This window comes from Notolepis coatsorum, assembly GCF_963971535.1.
Source record: "Notolepis coatsorum genome assembly, chromosome: 2".
Taxonomy (NCBI): domain Eukaryota; kingdom Metazoa; phylum Chordata; class Actinopteri; order Aulopiformes; family Paralepididae; genus Notolepis; species Notolepis coatsorum.
Window position 1 is genome coordinate 93,379,169 of NC_140166.1, and position 19,200 is coordinate 93,398,368.

A 19,200-nucleotide genomic window follows, 5' to 3' on the forward strand; every position below is an offset into this window, starting at 1 on the left:
CAGGCATGGACTGTTTTGGCCCGTTATATATAAAAGGAGGAAGAGGCACCGAGAAGCGGTGGGGTATTGTATTCAAATGCATGACCACCAGAGCGATACATATCGAGCTCCTTCCGACCATGAGCACAGACTCATTCCTTATGGCCTTCCGGAGATTCATATCACGGAAAGGACAACCGTCTACATTGTTGTCTGATCACGGGACCAACTTCAAAGGCGGAGAAAGAGAGCTGAGAGAGAGCTTCCAAGCTATGGGCCCAGAACTTAAGACCCACCTCGCTCCAGCCCAGGTTGACTTCCAGTTTAATCCCCCGAACGCACCCCACTTCGGTGGAACCTGGGAACGAGAAGTACGCTCTATAAAGACAGCCCTGTATGCCGTACTCGGAGCCCAGACTGTGGCAGAGGAAGTCCTAATGACAGTCCTCACGGAGATCGAGGGAGTATTGAACTCCAAACCCCTCGGTTACGTCTCCAGTGATGTAGCAGATGTCGACCCAGTCACCCCCAACACACTCCTAATGGGGCGGCTGGACCCCGCGCTACCCCAGACAATGTACAGGCCTGAAGAAGCGAACGGCCGAAGAATGTGGAGGTACAGCCAAGTACTAGCTGACAAGTTTTGGAGCAGCTTCCTACTTCACTACCTACCGTCTCTACAGACCCGCCAGAAGTGGGTAAAAGAGAGAGACAATTTGACAGAAGGCACAGTCGTCATGATAGTTGACCAGTCACTCCCCAGAGCTATGTGGCCGGCTGGCCGCGTAAGCAAAGTGATCACCGGTGCCGATGGCAAGGTCCGAGCAGCTGAAGTACTCGTCCAAGGGCGCACCTACACACGGCCCGTGGCGAGGCTCATAGAACTGCCCCGACTCCCAGATACTATCGATGATGACCATGACCCTATGACTTTGTGAGTTGACTGACCTTACAGCGGACCTTGAGTGGAAGACAGTGCGGTTAATCTGTCTCTGCTTAGCTAATTAGGTGGGACTAATTAGGGTGCGGCTGTTGTGAAGGATCAGATTAAACCGAATATGTATATTTATTTATATATATATATTTAATTGTATTTGTATATCGTTTGATATCCCCTGTATATTCCTTGTACAATATGCATTGAATATCCCCGTTTCTACTAAACAGCCCATAATAGTTTCATTCTACCATTGGACTAGAACCTGGCGCCAGGTTGCCATACCCCTAGGTTCAAGTTCAATCGTGCCGCCTAACATGTCGAGGCAGCCCCCGGTTCCGCGCAGTAATATGCCGGGCGAAATACGTGTGGTACTATTTGTTCATAGCGCATATATATATGACGCTCGTAAAGTAGAACTTTCTTTTAGTCCAGTTCTTTACCCTCCAACAGAGTGACAGACGCAAAAGCCTCCCCACGAAGCACGTGCGGTGTAGTAGGGCCTACTTGGCCCAGAATAGGCATTGAGATATCGTGTAGATTAATAGTTGAATGGTCATAGTTTGGCACCATACCGTCGAGTTGGACGTATTCTATTAAGCTAATAATAGTCTATTTATGTATGGTGCATCGTTCGGTTCGAGTTCTACAGTTATCAGTACCCCCATCGTTCCTGACGTTATCTGGACGCTTATCCAGGCTGGTCAGACCCCTAGTGGTGATTGCATCCGAGGAGCTCCGGGTCAAGAGCGACTGGACCTGTATATTGGATTACTCTACCCGACGACGGCGAGCCTTCCACGGCTCTTGGATTATGCTTTATGTGCTTTGATTATTCCATGGATAAAGGCCAACACTGTCGAGTGTTGGAATTACCCCCCGGAGAGGACTACGGGTAAGGCGGCGCTCTACACGTGAGGTCGCACCACGTCTCTCCGTTGTGGACCGGCAGATACCGTTCCACAGAGGGTCCAGCTGTGTTCGTCTGCGGCCCGAAGTTCTGTGGGCACTGGGTCTAAGACTTTGGATTCTCCCAAGACACCGTCGGCCAGATGGGATACCGCCAGCGACTTCTCTAACCCCCCCCCTCCTACTGTCTTACAACCAGCGGGACCCCCCCCCCCCCCCTTAGTGTATCCAGCTATAATTATTTAAGTACTATTGCTATCGTTTCCTAAATATTCCAGGTTGTATACTTACTCCCTGCGCAACCAGAGATTGGACATTCAATGTTGATTTACCTACGAATACTCATTTGCCATAAAAGTGCATACTTAACATTTCAAATCATAAATGTAATTAAGTGAATATTGTGTACACCATTTGCTGTATTAAATATTCGATTTGGTCCATTTGTGTTGGTTCGTTTCATCAGGTGGGAAAGTGTTCATCATACTTATATCTTGTACTGGGTGGCCAGAAGTTAAAGTACATGAGGTAGTGGTATTAAATATCATATCTAACAATACAGTCAGGGAATTGTACCCCTCAGCTACACCCACCCATCAGTTTCCCACCCCCTAATACGGTCAATGTGTATTAGTACGGACGACCAGCTAAACTGAAAGCAAATGTGGAGCGCTGGGCTCGAACAGGCGAGCCCAGCGTCTCCAGATTTCGTGGCGAGCGCCTTGCCCACTACGCCACGTAGCCGCCCTGGCTGCCGTTTCCTAATTATGTTACATTGACAAGACGACGAGCACTCCTTTAGTCAATGGTAACGTAATAGTGTGTGTGTGTGTGTGTGTGTGTGTGTGTGTGTGTGTGTGTGTGTGTGTGTGTGTGTGTGTGTGTGGCCTAGAAGCGTGGCTAACGCTAATGGCGCGCATACCAGAGGCTAACTGCCTACAAAAACAGACACAGAGGCACTGAAAGAGGATTTCACCCATCTAATGAACACACTAGACTAGACAAATATCAAGATGTATCCATCAGTGGACCAATTGCATGCTTTTGCAGAGGACAAGAAGCCTTCAGTCGACTCCTTCAGACATTAAGCACCCCCCACAGCCCAAATGGAATGATTAAAAAGAAAAAATATATATATATTATACATTTTTATTTAATTTTTTACCAATAGTCGACTAACGGAAAATTTTGGCCAATCATAGTCGACCATCCAAATCCTTAGTCGGGGACAGCCCGTGTGTGTGTGTGTGTGTGTGTGTGTGTGTGTGTGTGTGTGTGTGTGTGTGTGTGTGTGTGTGTGTGTGTGTGTGTGTGCGTGCGTGCGTATGCGTGTGTGGGTGTGTGTTAAAAATTTTTTAACTCAGTTTTCAATATGCATAGATAAATTGAATTGCTTAAAACATTAACACATTGGTTGCCAGCCGGATATGACGATTTATCGCTTGGATGCCACCACGTTAATCAATGGGAGGACGAGCACATTTGCGAACGCATAAAATATATCTTAAATTATGGCTATGTGTCTAATACACCTGTCACTTATCAATGACTTGCTTGCAGTCAACATGTACGAAACGGAGGCGGCTAGGTGGTGCAGTGGGCAAGGCGCTTGCCACCAACGCAGGAGATGCTGGGTTCGAGCCCAGCTCTCCGCATTGCTACCAGCTTGGCTGGTCGTTCATACTAATACAATTGGCAGTATTAGGGGGTGGGAAGCTGGTGGGTGGGGATCGGACGTTGTGGACAGCGACTCCTACAGGTCGGTTGGTGCGCCTGCGCAGTAGAATCAGGAAGCGACGGGGGCGGCATCATCCGGCATGTCCCTCCCACGCAGACCCTCGCCGCTGAGAGATCGCGCTGTGCAGGTGAAAAGATGCGACGGCTGCCTCCTCGAGTACCGGAGGGGACACGTGATGCAAGGCTTCGTCCACATTGCAGCCGGCTTGTGGGAGGCATGGCCTAACAACATTCGAGACAGGGGAGGGTAGAATTGGACAATACAAAATTGGGGAAAAGGGAGAAAAATAGAAAAATGGGGAGAAAAAGTAGATAAAAAAAAAAAAAAAACATGTACGAAACGGATAGTTTTCTCAACAGCACATTTCCATTTTATAGCGTTTTGGATACGAGTATAGTTTCGGAGAGTTCTAGTAATTTCAGAGAAATTCTGCGAAAATAGCCATTTACTGGAATACACAAAACACGTTGTCATTTTCCCGCTGATTTATGAATCGTTTTCAAATAAACCCTAGATTATCGAGATTATTTGTGTTCTTACGCACAATACAAAAGCGGGCTGAAAAATAATTTATTCGTGCCACGCTCAGCGCCTAACGCCACACACACACACACGTTGTGCAATCTGTGAAAAACAACTCTGATTAACCCAAAACTGGTAACATAGAGTCCTTACCTCAGATCAGATGTTCTGCAAAAAGATGAATCCAATTCCTGATCGCCATTCCAAATATTGATCGCGTTTATTGAGCCAACGTTATAGTCCGAAACGCATGATACAAGCTGCTTCCAGCCAGTGGTGCAGTCGTGGTCACACCCGGTTACACGCCGTGTTACCAGATCACTGAGGCAGAAGTACGCGCGATCGCGCACGGATGTGTACTCGCGTGTACGCGCACACAAAAATGCGCTGTATCCATTCGTTGTGACTAAGTACCCGGCCACCGTTTTACATAACAAAAAGTGCAGGTAGACTAAGTGTCTGGGTGTTGGCTATCTGAATGCATCTCCCCCTTCATTCTGTGTGACACAGGCAGTGGAGGTGAATACTAATGTGGCTCGGAATTCGTGATGGGGTCTACCTGCTTATGATATTGAATCAAGCGTCTGTGCTGCGCGCCAGCTTTCCACGCGCACATTCACACAAATAGAGAGCAAGAAGAGCTTGTATGATAGAAAGATTGCACTTGCGTATATGCGCTTGTGTGTGTGTGCGTGTGCGTGTGCGTGTGCGTGCGTGTGTGTATAAATCAGTTCTGTGCGCATGCACGTACCCGCGTACGTGTTACCAGTTCCCATATTACGACTGCACCACTGCTTCCAGCCTTGCCAATGACTCTGGTAACACGACACTGCTTGCCAGAGGTGGGGAAACCCTGGGGCAGAGTTTTTCTCTGATGCACTTGTTCACTCAATCCAATCCAATGATGTGCATTACCATCCGGGAGACGATAGGGGGCGGTATTTGCCCTTTTCGAGCTCAGAGCCATTCCCAATGATAATGTCAGGCTGGACGGATGACACATTTATGGATATTGCTAATAAAAGAAATAACGATTTCTCGTTATTGGCAACCAATGTGTTAAGCTCAATATATTTGACTTGCGTTGCTATGGCACTCTGAATCCAATCAAGGTGTCGAGACTCTTATCCAACACAATCAAGTGTCCACACAGCCTTAATTACTTTCACCCACAATTAAAAAAGAACCCTTAGAAACAAATCAATAGTCTCTAGGAACTATGTCCATTACCACTAGTATAGTCTAGCAACTCCATATGTTCCTGTGGGTAAATGTGAGTTACAATTTACCACAGTTTGAGATATATATAGACTGTATGTAAAGAAAGCCACACAAGTAACAAGAGGATAGGAAGAAAAACAAGACAAAACCACAAAGTACACAAGAACAAACAAAACAAAGACCATGATATACATCACTGCACAACAATGTAGTATTATAACTCATGTACATCATACCATGGACCTGTTTAACAGTGCAGTACATATCATATTGTATGATCCCTGTGATATACAGTATGTATTTATATATGTATGTATGAACACGTATGTATGTAATACTTGCCTTCTGTGCCAATTCTGATGCTCTTTGTTCATATTCATCAACCCGAGCCTTGTCCACGCACACCTCTAAACACACAATGCAAAGACAAGCATGGTTACACATATGCAGAATATAGAATATAGACTATAGAACATAGAAGATGTAAGAAGGGACTTGCCTATGAGGTGGCTGAAGTCCACGTCGAGACGTTTACGGTAACTGAAGTCTGGATCAGTACCACTACGGTGGAGAACAATCTGGGACACACACTCCTCTATAACCTTAAAGTACTGAGGCCTGAGAGAGACACACATACATACAGACAGACAGAGGTAATTCCATGTTATACAGAAAGATGACAACAATGTTTGTGTGCATGTCATCACTGCAACTGGTGATCACTTCAGAATTTTACTTTGACCAGGAGAGATTTGTCAGAAATACAGTACAAAAATGGACTGATTAACCTGTTGTCGATAGTATAGCAGTGCGTGGAGATCCCATGTCAAAAGCATGACACAGACAACAAATCACTAGGTTCATGAAAGCACTGTGTTGCAAACTCCTACAAGTCATATAATCAGTGAAGTATTGAAGATGCCAGACTGTATTCACTGGCTGTAGAGAGAGGAGTATAAAGAGAAAGAGCAGTCGCCACTTACATATACTATATACTGTACACACACACACACTATAAAATGTGTTGAGTTGTCAACTCGCAGCAGAGTTGGAATAGCCAACACCAATCAGAACATGCAAAAGGGTGCACTGCAAGCCAAATCACTGATACTGATGAGAACTCGTGAAGATTCCATAAAAGGAGTAGGACTCTATGGTTGATTCATGTGAAAATGTAAATGTCTGTATCTCTGGAATTTTTTTTAACTCATCTGCAGACATTACTGAACAACTTTTGCATTAGAGAAGAAGTCATACAAGCAATCAGTCACCAATTCAGCTGGTTGGACAGGAGGTTAGTCCTGGAGCAACTCCGCCCGGCGATTAAACCCCACCTAGACCCACTCCAGTTCTCCTACCAGCCCCGACTGGGGGTAGAGGATGCTGTCATCTACCTGCTGAACTGAGCCTACACTCACCTAGATAAGCCGGCGAGCACTGTGAGAGTCATGTTTTTTACTTATCCAGTGCTTTTGATACCATACAGCCTGGGCTGCTGGGTGAGAAGTTGTAGGTAATGCTGGTAGAGGTGCCCTGGTGTCCTGGGTTGTTGACTATCTGACAGGCAGACCACAGTATGTGCGCCTACAGAGATGTGTGTCGGACAGCAACACCGGGGCCCCGCAGGGGACAGTCCTCTCTCTCCCTTCCTCTTCACCGTCTACTCTACACCAACGACTTCCACTATCGGTCAGAGTCCTGCCACCTTCAGAGGTTTTTTGATGAATCTGTGATAGTGGGATTTATTAAGGACGGTGATGAGGAAGAATACCGGGCACTGGTGGTGGACTTCATCACATGGTGCGATAAAAACCACCTGCAGCTAAATGTGACTAAGACCAGGTAACTGGTTGTGGATCTGGGGAGGAGGAGGAGTGCACCTGTGACCCCTGTTTCCATCAGGGGAGTTGATGTGGACATGGTGGAGGTGTACAAATACCTCGGAGTCCACATCGATAACAAAGCAAAACACGCAGAGGCACTCTACAAGAAGGGCCAGAGCCGACTCTACTTCCTCAGAAGGCTGAGATCCTTCAACGTCTGTACAAGGATGTTGAGGATGTTCTATGAGTAGGTGGTGCGGGCGCCTTCTTGTACGCTGTGACCTGCTGGGGCAGCGGACTGAGAGCGGGGGATGCAAACAGGCTGGATAAGATGGTCAGAAAGGGCAGTAACGTGGTAGGGGTGGAGCTGGACTCTCTAGCGGTGGTGGCGGAGGAGGAGCCTTGCTAAGCTCCACGCCATCAGGGTCAACCGCTCCCACCCACTATACAGACTTGGCTGACAGAAGGAGCACGTTCAGTGCTAGACTTTAAGACTCCCTAGATGTAGCACTGAACGGCTCAGGAAGTCCTTCATTCAGACAGCCATCAGACTTTATAATGCATCAATGTGCCTCACTGCATCACTGAGCACAGGGTGACAGTACTACCTTCCTGGACTTTTACTTTAACAAATTGACACTTACTGTATATTTCTGTATATTTTTACTGTATATTTTATATTAGAATGTGACATAGGAAATGTATATCCCGGACCATATGTTATTCTTATTTGTGACTTTTTTTTTGTCTATCCAAATGTCTACCGTTTACTGTGAGCGATTTGTAGTGCCAAATTTCCCTCGGGATTTCCCATGTCACTCTCAATGCTGACATGGACCAGCTTCATAGCAGCTCAACAATGAATCAGGAGGTGGCATTAAGGTCCACCTACCACCACCTGTATGAGTCTGTCTAATCATGCAGCACTATTGTTTGCACCAGTGGTGAAAAAAAGCCTTGATCCAGACACGTGTTTAACAAGACCATGTACGTAGGTCAGAGTGGTACAACACAATTGACTATGTTCAGACAAAATCAATGAGTACCAGTGTCTACTTGATCCAAGACGCTAGGCTATCCAATATCCTGATGTGTCTCTCTCTGAGAACACCACTCACATACTTCCTCTCTGGTGTCGGATGAGGGGTGAATAGATACTCTGGACCAAGACTTCCTTTCTGGCTTCAGAAGGGGTAGATGGATACAGACGCAGTAGTTAGCACTGTTGCCTCACAGTTAGAAGGTCCTGGGTTCAAACCCCAGCAGGGGGTCTTTTTGTGTGGAGTTTGCATGTTATCCCCGTGTTTGTGTGGGTTTCCTCCAGGCACTCAGGTTTCCCTCACACCATAAACAGACATGCATGCTAGGTATATCATGTCATTTCCCTTGACCAAGGTAATGTCATTACAACTGGAGTTGGTCAATGGGTCAAATGCAGAGGATGAGTTTACCCAAGGGAATTTATGAAAGTACTTATACTTTAACATAAACCTAACTTAATTTGTTTAACCTAAGCTAAGTTTCCCAGATTAGTTTTGTCATGTTCCATATAGTTTATTCACCCACAGAACACAGGGTATTTTCTGCAACAGTGGAAAACAAATACACAGCGACCCGGAACACCAATAAAACAAGAATTAGCTCTGTAGAAAGTATGTATGCAAGAAAAGAAAGAACACAGATGCAACAGAGCAAAGAAGGTCAGTAGTAGAGAAGGGTAGGATTAAATATGTTTATACTTCTTCCTACTCCTTTTCAGACATGTTAAGTTAATATTGTTTATTTGTTTTAACTATTTAATTTAGTTGTTGCTTTTATATATAAAAAAGGTTTTTAATGTATTCAAATTGTTCACATTTTCAAAATAAAGTTTTAATACCAAAAGATTAAATTCAAGACATGTAACGTTATTTCAAAGGCTTGAGGATTGCAAAGGCTGTATGTAGTCATTATGTTTAGTGTGTGCAACATGTGTAAGGTGGGTAGGTGAGTGAGTGGGTGAGTGAGTGAACAGGGCTGTGCTAACTAATATCATTCACAATAACACTGATAATAAAAAGTATGCGATATAGTGGCGTGATGACGTGTCATTTGCAGACCCTAGCGTGCATAACAGCCTACAGCTGGCAGCTGTTTGTATTTGCCACGTATTGCCCCTTTCATCAACGGAGGCCACACAGTATTCCAATACACATCACACTACATCCTGCGCATGTATAATCGCGGAGATTATACATGCAATTTCCCTTGGAGACAAAAACAACCCATTGGGAGAGAAATGTGCCGATAATGAATGGCTGGCACAGCATGGCACATCTAGCCAAGATATTTGACCGCCTCATTGCGTTGAATCTGGGACTACAAGGTCGGGACACAGACCTGTTTGGACTCACAGCTAAAATGGAGAGCTGGATTAAGGAACTCCGTTTCTGGCACTCCAGGATAATCAGAGGATATTTGGGGGTATTTAGTCTGCTTGATGGCTTTTTGGAGGAACAGACTCATCATCATCGTCATCATCATCTTCGTTTTACGACCTTTTCCCCACTACAGTGAGGTTGGACGGGGCGATGACTCCACACCACTGGGCACGGTTTTGTGCCATGTCTTCATGTATCTCCAGATCCCTCATATCATTTTCCACACATCCCATCCATGTCTGCTTCGATCTCCCTCTCGGCCATCCACAATCATCTCCTCCACCCCTCCTCCGATCTTCTCACATGTCCAAACCACCCGAGACGTCCATATCTCACCTTGAACTGTTGCAAAGAATTATTTGAAGCCCATCATCTGTAGCCACATAGAATGGCTCATTGAAGAATTTCGGAGAAAAAAAATCTGAAAGAGACAGCATGGACAATTTGGACAACCAAATCCGTTCATTACGCATGACACAACAGGCCTCCCACTGTCTGAACAGGAGGGGCAAATTGATATTTTGTGTGACGAGAAAGTAAAGTTCACTGGACAGGCCCCTCGCAGGGTTCTGGATATCAGTCGGGAACGAGTACCCAGTGTTGTGTAATGCTGCACCGAGAAAGCTTGTCCCCTTCGCATCAACATACCTCTTTGAGGCCGGATTTTCGGCACTGACATTAATAAATACAGATCTCCCCTCAGAGTAGAAGCGGATCTCCGCCTCTTTATCAGCACAACGCAGCCAAGTATCATGGAACTGTTCAAATGTACAAGCACACCCTTCCCATTAAGTCTAGTTTTTTTTTTATTCTTGAAAAGCACAGAATGTTCCTTTTTTTGCAACATATTTGGGCTAAATATGCCTTGTTTTATAAATGTGTATACAGAAACAATTCCGTTGCTTTTGTTGATAATATCCATTAATTTCATTGATAACAGTGCTGTATTTTCATTTTCAAATAAATATGCATGATCAAGTTCAACGTGTGCTTTTATTTTGATATTCCTTATTTCCATGTTGAAATTACGCGATACATTAACTCTTTGACTGCCACTGTTTTTCCATCTGTACTACCTGGCGCCAGCGTTTTTTGACCATTGTCACGATGTTTGCAGAGCCATCGTATATTCTATATTATAGCTATGGAGACAATAGTATGAAAGGAAATATGTATACTCCAACAGGGGGAAAAAACGTTTAGTTCTACATACCTTCGTTCCTGCGCTATCCCATGCAAAAAATTGCCCCGTTTCATAAATAATCCAGTTCCGTTTCCTGAAATGTGAGATATGACGTGTTTTGTGCGCATATGCGCATTGCATGCGGGTTGCTCCCCTGCCACCTATATTATTCCCAGGTCAAAGGTAACAGGACCATAATAGAATGATTCTCTAACTATGGGCGCGGGGGGAGGGGAATCGTTTTCTAGGGGAATCGTTTTCTGGGATCATTACAAAGGCATGTTTTATGATGGGGTTCGGTAAAATAGACGTTACCTTTGTCAGCAGGTCCACCTTATGCTATGGATGGATCGTCACAGTTTGTTCTCTTAATAATAATAATCTCCAATAGTTCGCTCGTCTAGGCGATCGCCATTGCCGAACGTTAGCCCTAGTCTGGAGTGCTCTCAACTCTAGTGTCGGCGACTACCGCGGAGCGGTGAACAGATGTTACATGCTCGGCCGGTTTGACTCTAGTATTTTTATGATTTACCAGAAGTGCTGAGTCCAATGTAGTCTGGTGAAAACGCACCTTATCATCCATAAGCGTGATCGTTTTGTCCTCTTCATAATAATCTCCAATAGTTTGCACGCCATTGCATACAGTCCATAGGCTAGTGGTAGCCAGCAGTGAGTGAGCAACCCCCTTCCCAATAGCCCAGTTCAAAAGGTAGGCGATACTGCCACCTATCAGGATTTGATAGTCATTTCAATTCCAATTCACACAGAGCTCACACAAGAAGGTCTAGCGGACTGTTTAGAATAATAAATCACAAAAATGTATTTGAAAAAAAAATGTATTATCATTGTTGCCAGCCAATGGCTGGCTTTGAAAAACAAGAATACTTGTTTTTTGGAGTTCAATGATCATATAGTCATGAATATCATTACCGCAAATTACACTGAAATATTGTGATATTATTTGAAGGCTATATCACCCACCCTGAGTGAGTGAGTGAGTGAGTGAGTGAGTGAGTGAGTGAGTGAGTGAGTGAGTGAGTGAGTGAGTGAGTGAGTGAGTGAGTGAACGAGGTGTTTCAGAAACTATTTAAACCCTAATCTTAATAGAACTGGAGACCTGCAATGCTATTGAACCTGGCTGAATACACTGGGAAATGTATAAGCATCGGCTGGGAAAATTATCCTGCAGTTTATCATGGTTCTGCTTTAAGTACATTGATCACAGAGCAGGTGAGGTCATACACACAATACCCAAAGGGAGACATTGAAGGAAGAAATGATGTGACTATGGATGATGTCCAAGGCTGAGTGCTACACTATAATCACAGGTTAAAGAGAAAACAATGGCCATTTGTTCTGTTCATTATGGAACAACAACCCATGGGTGAAAAGCCAGCTCCCTAAACAGGGAAGCTTAAACAGTGTGTTCTCAGACTTCTAATTAAGAATTTAGACTAAATTAACTCCCATACATAGCCAGCAAGTCCTGGCGAAATTATATTATGTGACTGGTACTGCAATTAATAGTTCCAGCGGCCCATGTTTGGTTTTGAAGGCGAGCAGCCAAGAAGAGAGTAGTTAAGGGTCTAGTTGAGGTGACGAAGGGAAGTGCGTGCAGACTGACGCTGAGCGGAGCCAGAATGAAATAGAACTGGATCAGAGCTGATGTTCTGAGTCGAGTAGCGACTGTTCTGTTATTTGTATAGCACCTTCCATGCAATAATTGCAGCCCAAAGTGCTTCACAGCAGTAACATAGACATAAAATGAGCATAAAATAGACAGAATAAAAGCAATGCACAGAGTAAAAGCAATGCAGGTAATAACAATAAGTCTGGTTAATGAATTAACAGAATAGCATTATACCTGTGGACTAGATTAGCCGATTATTCGCCTTGTCCCTGCGTTGCTAGGGAACAGATTGGACCCAAGCCAAAGAGATTAAAGCTAGAGTGTGTACTTCCTATCTACACAATCAATACAGCCAAAGTGTATCAACTGCTACCACACTCTCAGATGCAAATTCTGAAAACTCTACATGTTTTCTACCCAGAAGACACCACTGCTTCTTCCTCATTTCAGATTCACAGTGAACTTTCCATATTACTGCCACTTAAGTGGAATGAGTGATGGGGATCTGTAACCTCTTTAAAGCATCAATCAGAGCATCTAGGTGGCGGTATACACTCAGGCCCAGGGTTTCCCTTGTCCAGTAATTACCGTTTTCTACTGGGAAAATCAGTTTAAGTCACATATTTAAATCTCACCAGCCATAACGTCTGGTGAAAATAAATCCCTCTTATTTGTATTCGGTTACCAAGTATGTCCACTAAAAGTGTTTTTGCCACTGAAATGGAAATCTTGCATAAACCCAAATCTCGCTCTGAAATCCTGTGAGGTGTGTGTGAGCAGGAAAACAAACAACAGTGGAAGCAGTAAAGCAACATGTTGGAGAGGAGTTCACGTTACCTATTAGGGGTGGAACGGTTCGCATTCGAACCGTACACCGTTCGGTACGACCTCCACGGTTCGGGGCATGTGTGTATTGTTCGGTTATAACGTTAGCCGCAAGCTAACCGTGGAAACGCTCACAGCGAAGTGACTCCACGACACCAGTTCCATTAGTGGGGAAGGGGGAGTATATTGACGAGGCTTGACAACAGAGGTTCAAAGATAACTTCACGTTTATTGGCTGTTAGTTTATATTATATCATCAGGGCTTATCCTTCCAACGCAGTGTTACTGTTGACTATTTACTTCCTGGTGTGACGTCACTTCAAATACGGCTAGCAAGACTCTCAAAAAGCAAAAGCGAGTCGAGTCGATTAGGTACCACGTACCATGCAGTGAAAAGCGGCATAAGAGAATACTTCATAATGTTTCATGTAATTAAAAAGTAAATATATATTTAGTACACATGATTTATTTATTTTAAATAACAGTGACTTTTCCTTTTTGATAAGAAAGTCTAGTGCTGGTTGAGCATATGCATATACTCTGCATCACCTTAACAATTGTGTGTATTGAGCTGTACTGTATTGTACCCATTCTGCAATATGTTAATAACATTTTCAAATCAATCAATCAATACAATACTATGTTGATGGCATTTGTCTATAATGTGGCCACAAAAATAGAATAATTCTGTTTGTTTGCACTAAGTTAATACTTTGAAAAATATAGGCAACATTTGTCAGTCAGTTCGGTCTTTGTGTGCCAAACATTATTTAAGGCAAACCGCTGTAAACCTTTTTTTTACCAAATAAATGAGAAGCATGTTTAAATCAGCAATGCCTCCGCTCTTGCTGTACCAAAATCTCTCCTAGCTCTAAGCGGTCACTGTCAAAATAATGTGCCTGATGTCAAACTGCCTCATTCTTTCAGTTTTTGCATGACTACGTCCTTGAGAATAACTGAAAAGTTGGATTATTTTTTGGCTATATATCTTATGCTGATGTATGGTATTTTTGGTGAGTGTTACATTAAAAAAAATTAAAACAACGTATACCGAACAGAACAGAAAACGTGACACCAAAACCGTGATACGAACCGAACCGTGAATTTTGTGAACCGTTCCAGCCCTATTACCTATACTATTATATTTAATATATAAAATTTTATTTTATTTTATTGTAATTTATATGACCCTGCATGTACCTCCCATCACCTGGATTTACCCAAGGGGATTAATAAAGGAACATCTAATTGTAAGTTAATACAGATACCTTACTGTTATCTACAAAATCAAAACAATAGTTTGTGTTTGTACATTTCCAAATTGTGCCACCAACATGTCGCCCACTTCGCGTAATGTTCATATGGACGAACACACTGAAGCTGTGGCTAGCTGTTAGTTGTGCTACATGGACCCAAGCACTCAAGACATCCTGGATGTACCAAAATAAATTATAACTGTGACTGTTTGGAAGATGACAATAAGTATTAACCGTTTCTGCGCCATTAACGAGTATACTCGTTTTTATGATCGTTATTTCCTTTATTCGCTATTGCCATTCATAATTCATCCAGCAAGGCTCCGGGAGACTCTGGACTCTGTCGGATATTGCAACGGATCAATACCGCCGCCTGGTGGATTTCGGGTGAGTTGCACTCCACTATCAACCGGAGTGCAAAACGGATCTAGTAGATGGAAATCAAATAATTGGAATATTTTTTCTCCAGTCTCATCGGCCACAGGTAAGAGGAATCTAACGTAAATTCCAGCTTGATTGTCCATTTATTTCATTGCAATCCATCTGATCAACGTATGATGTCGTACTAAAGAAAGCCGTTACTGACAATCAAGGAATCATAAACGACCCCCCCGCCCTTTCCTTCACGCATGATGGAGCATAATGTATACCGATCATATGCATTTGAATTTCTTAATATAGCGTGTATAGGAACAAAACGCCAATCGATTATGTATAATATGCGTCGGGCCTATAACTCACGTTCTAGGAATTACTGCAGAACACTCTAAAAACATACTTATGTTCACGACGGTATTAACACGACAATGTATGAATGGAAAAATATAACGTTCCCACATCCGGAACGATAGATACCCGATGTTGAATGGACCATAGTAATGTCGATATAGCTATAATGTTTAAAAAGTTATAGCCCTGCAAAGAAGGTGAGCGACTCCATAGGCTTACAGCACTGGCAGATAGAGGTATAATATGTTCAAACTGCGTGGCAGACATTGTGTTAAGCATGAGGTATAATGTTATTGCAATAAGCTCAATACTAATTGACGAGAATTCATACCATTAGTCCAGGACATTTCTTTCTAGTGGAACCTAGAAAATGTGGTTTATCAGAAGCATGCGCTCTACGCATGTCCATAATATTAGCAAACACATCAACAGTGTACATAGTAAGGCAGGGAGTGAGGAGGAGGCATAGACGGCATGTGTTCTGGATCAAAGGCATAATGCGAGGGCGTGTGACCACATATTGTGGGTGAATAAAGATCAAGAGAACAGGTTTGCCTCAGGAAAACTTGCAAATGTATTCCTGGAGATGCTCTGCACCGACTGAATAAGGTCAGAAGGGAAGCCTGACACTGCATTATGTCTGGACATGAGACCTCCAGGTAATGGGAGATGAAAACATGAGAGGGGGCAAGCACAGCAAAACATGTACACTAACAGACAACATACACAGAAAAGATTACACATTTTGCTAATCAACTCCGTGATTTTTCTATGACATACAGTATTTTTTACATTTTACAGTTAGAACAAATTGTTTGTTTTGAAGTCACGGTTCACAGTTAATTTCGGAACAGTGGGGGAACATTTGCAGAACATGGCTTTCCATGTTCCACTCGGGGGTGACTTATCCCGATTTTCCACTCCATGGTACCTACTCGACTCGACTTGCTTTTGGTACGTGGTACTTCTTTGGTTTTCCACTGCATGTAGTACCCCCCCCCCCTTTTTTTTGTGAGACTAAACTCTTTGTTATTGGTGGTAAATTGTGTTGCTGTTGGTTTTGTTTCATCAATAAATGAGGAAGAGTACACTATGAATGTATCTTTTTTGTTTATTGCACTTTGTTCTTGCTGCAAACCGTGCACCGTGTAGCGCAATGATGATGTAGTGATGATTCTCTCTTCTGACCAATCAGTGGTCCGCATGTCACTTTTTGGTATCGCTTCTAACCGATTTGAACCTCAACAGGGCAGGTACTAAAAAAAGTACCCGGTACCATGCGCAAATTTCGGCAATGAAAAACCAAAAAGGCAGAGTCGAGTCGAGTAGGTACCATGCAGTGGAAAACAGCTGAGCAACAATGTTCATCAACGTGTTCAGACTTGTGAGCTACTGTACAGTGTTGAGTGTATGTTAGTAGATTAGAGTGCATGACAGTAAGGTTTGTTTCCCCCCAAATTGTTTCTATTGTTCTAGCGTCAACAATGTAAGTATCCTCTTACATTCACGGTGAGAAAGAGAAAGGACAGAGAGAAAGGGTGGGTGAGTGAGTGAGTGAGTGAGTGAGTGAGTGAGTGAGTGAGTGAGTGAGTGAGTGAGTGAGTGAGTGAGTGAGTGAGTGAGTGAGTGAGTGAGGCTGTGGTTACACTAGGGCCAGTTTCGTTTTCAGTTTCAGTTTCGTTTTTCAGAACGCTACGTAATGGCAGGCAAGTTAGACATTGTTTTGTCTCCTGACCACTGAGTGATCTATATACATGTAGTACAATGCCAAAGCAGTAGGTGGCGATGTAGTTCAAACATGAAGACCATTTTCAACCCATCAGAAAGGTTGAACGAGTCACTCCACATCCTGCTCAAAATCTCAGAAAAGCCACCATCTTTATACCTCACATGAGCCATTTAGCTACATAGCGTTTATTTTTCAGTAATAAATAAAGTGCAATAAACAAAAACGGATACATTCACTGTGTGTTCTGCCTCATTTGTTGATGATTTGTTGATGAAACAAAACTAACATCAACACAATTGACCACCAAGAGCGGAGTTTAGTCTCACAAAAATATCGCAGATTTTGTTAGCTTACGTGCTAACGTTATAGGGATATGCCATTATAACAGTATAGCATTGTGGCTAGCAGCGTAGTAACGTTAATGCTAGCAGAATAAATGGATGTAAACTTTATTTAACAGATTGCAGAATGGGTACAATACAATACGGCTCAATACAAACAATTGTTAAGGGAATGCAGACTGTTGTAGTTTGGAGTACGGGTTCCTTATAACAATAACTTGACAACACGTTGGTAGCCGCAGCTACTTGGGACAGCTCTGCTGTAAACACTGGAATAACCGTGCAGGTCTCTACTGCGCACGGCATGGGCATTGGGCAGAACGGCTCCGTATTGCGCAAATTACATGGCACCACTGTCGGCGAGTTTCCAAAACGAAAACACCTGTTCAGCGTTGCCGCTAGAACACTGCGTTTTCCTGCCAAAACTGCGTTTCTTTTTAACTTGGACATGCAAACGTAATCATTCGAAAATAGAACGTTGCTGTTTTACACAAGTGTAACCATGGCCTGAGTGAGTGAGGCGGGTTAGATAAGTGTCTCCCTTGATCAATTCCTTTGTCCCCTGATGAATCAGTCTCACATAAAGCCCCCACCGATCCCTCAGATCAGCTGACCAGATGCTATTGGTGGTACCCAGAACCAGGCTCAAGACTATGGGAGACAGAGCTTTCTCCACCGCAGCGCCTAGACTGTGGAACAGCCTCCCCCTCAGCGTACGGACTGCCCAGACCGTACAGGCTTTTAAATCACTCTTGAAAACCTACCTGTTCTCCTTGGCCTTCCCCCCTACTTAACCACCACTAGACCCCTGGCCCCTCTATCCTCTTTGTTTTACTGTGTCCTACCAGTTTTTATTACTTTCATTGCTTTATTATGTTTTTAATCCTATATCTTGCACCATATTGTTTTGTTTTTGTTGCTTTCATTACTTTGCTATGTTTTTTTCTTCTTTCTTTTAATCTTATACCTTGCCTCACACTAATTTGTTTTTATCAACTTGCTTGTGAAGCACTTTGGTGTCAGCTGCCGCTGCCTAGAAATGTGCTATACAAATAAAACTGACTTGACTTGACTTGACCTTCTCTAACCAGTAAATGCCTCTCACCTGGAAAAGGTGTTAGGTGGGGGCAAGGGCGTAACTCTGTTGTCAGTGGTGGGGGTGACACATTTGGGGGTGTGGTCAGTGGCGGAGGGGTGCTACGTATAGTTGTATGGTCGCGGGGGTAGGGTGGGTGAAGGGGGGGGGGGGTCCCCCCCTTTTTGTAGATTTTTTTTTAAATCAGTTGTGCAAGTCAATTTTGGTGAGTTGTTTCTATATAATTCACTTATGACAAGTCATAATGTAGCGCAAGTCTCGGAACGTGCATACTACGTTGTGTGTATGAGAGAGAGAGAGAGAGAGAGAGAGAGAGAGAGAGAGAGAGAGAGAGAGAGAGAGAGAGAGAGAGAGAGAGAGAGAGAGATTGCGCTATTTATCACAGTTTCACACCAAACTGAGGAGGGGTGTTACAGTATGTAGCCTATTTGAGCATACCTGAATACTGGTGTGTTGTTGATATGCAAAGACAGCTGTGGTACTTAGCGCCGGGTGCTCACCTGGCTACTTGACTTTGCATGACAATGGCTCAGAGATGGCCAAGCAGCCGTTTTCCTATCACGTCGCGTCACCGTTTATTATCGTGCAGGGGACACTAACTGCATTCTGAAAACATGCCGGGGACATGTCCCCGGTTTCCCCCCCCCATAGTTACGCCCGTGGGTGGGGTTAGGTGGCAACGGCCAGTGAGTATTTGTAGTTCTGCATGCATCTTAAGAGAACAGCCAACAGCCCCTTTGAAGCTATGTAGCTCAAAACGGGCTATTGTGTTATCATCTTTGTTAATAAGATAGATTTAAATGTATCCGCCAGTACAAGTGATGGCTTATTTTGAACCTTTAATTTCATATAATGTAAAAAA

General features: G+C 43.7%; 1 protein-coding gene across 1 annotated transcript in view; it reads right to left on the bottom strand.

Moving 5' to 3' along the window:
• The window catches only part of LOC311223466 (protein diaphanous homolog 3-like), a gene marked incomplete at its 3' end in the record, with an annotated part of 594,292 nt that overhangs the window by 270,725 nt on the left and 304,367 nt on the right, over nucleotides 1-19,200 (bottom strand). The window contains exons 13-14 of the mRNA XM_084308253.1: nucleotides 5,806-5,924; nucleotides 5,649-5,713 (exon numbers count right to left, since the gene is read on the bottom strand). Of these exons, the coding sequence (XP_084164379.1) occupies nucleotides 5,649-5,713; nucleotides 5,806-5,924 (184 nt within the window). The remainder of the gene's footprint in view (nucleotides 1-5,648; nucleotides 5,714-5,805; nucleotides 5,925-19,200) is intronic.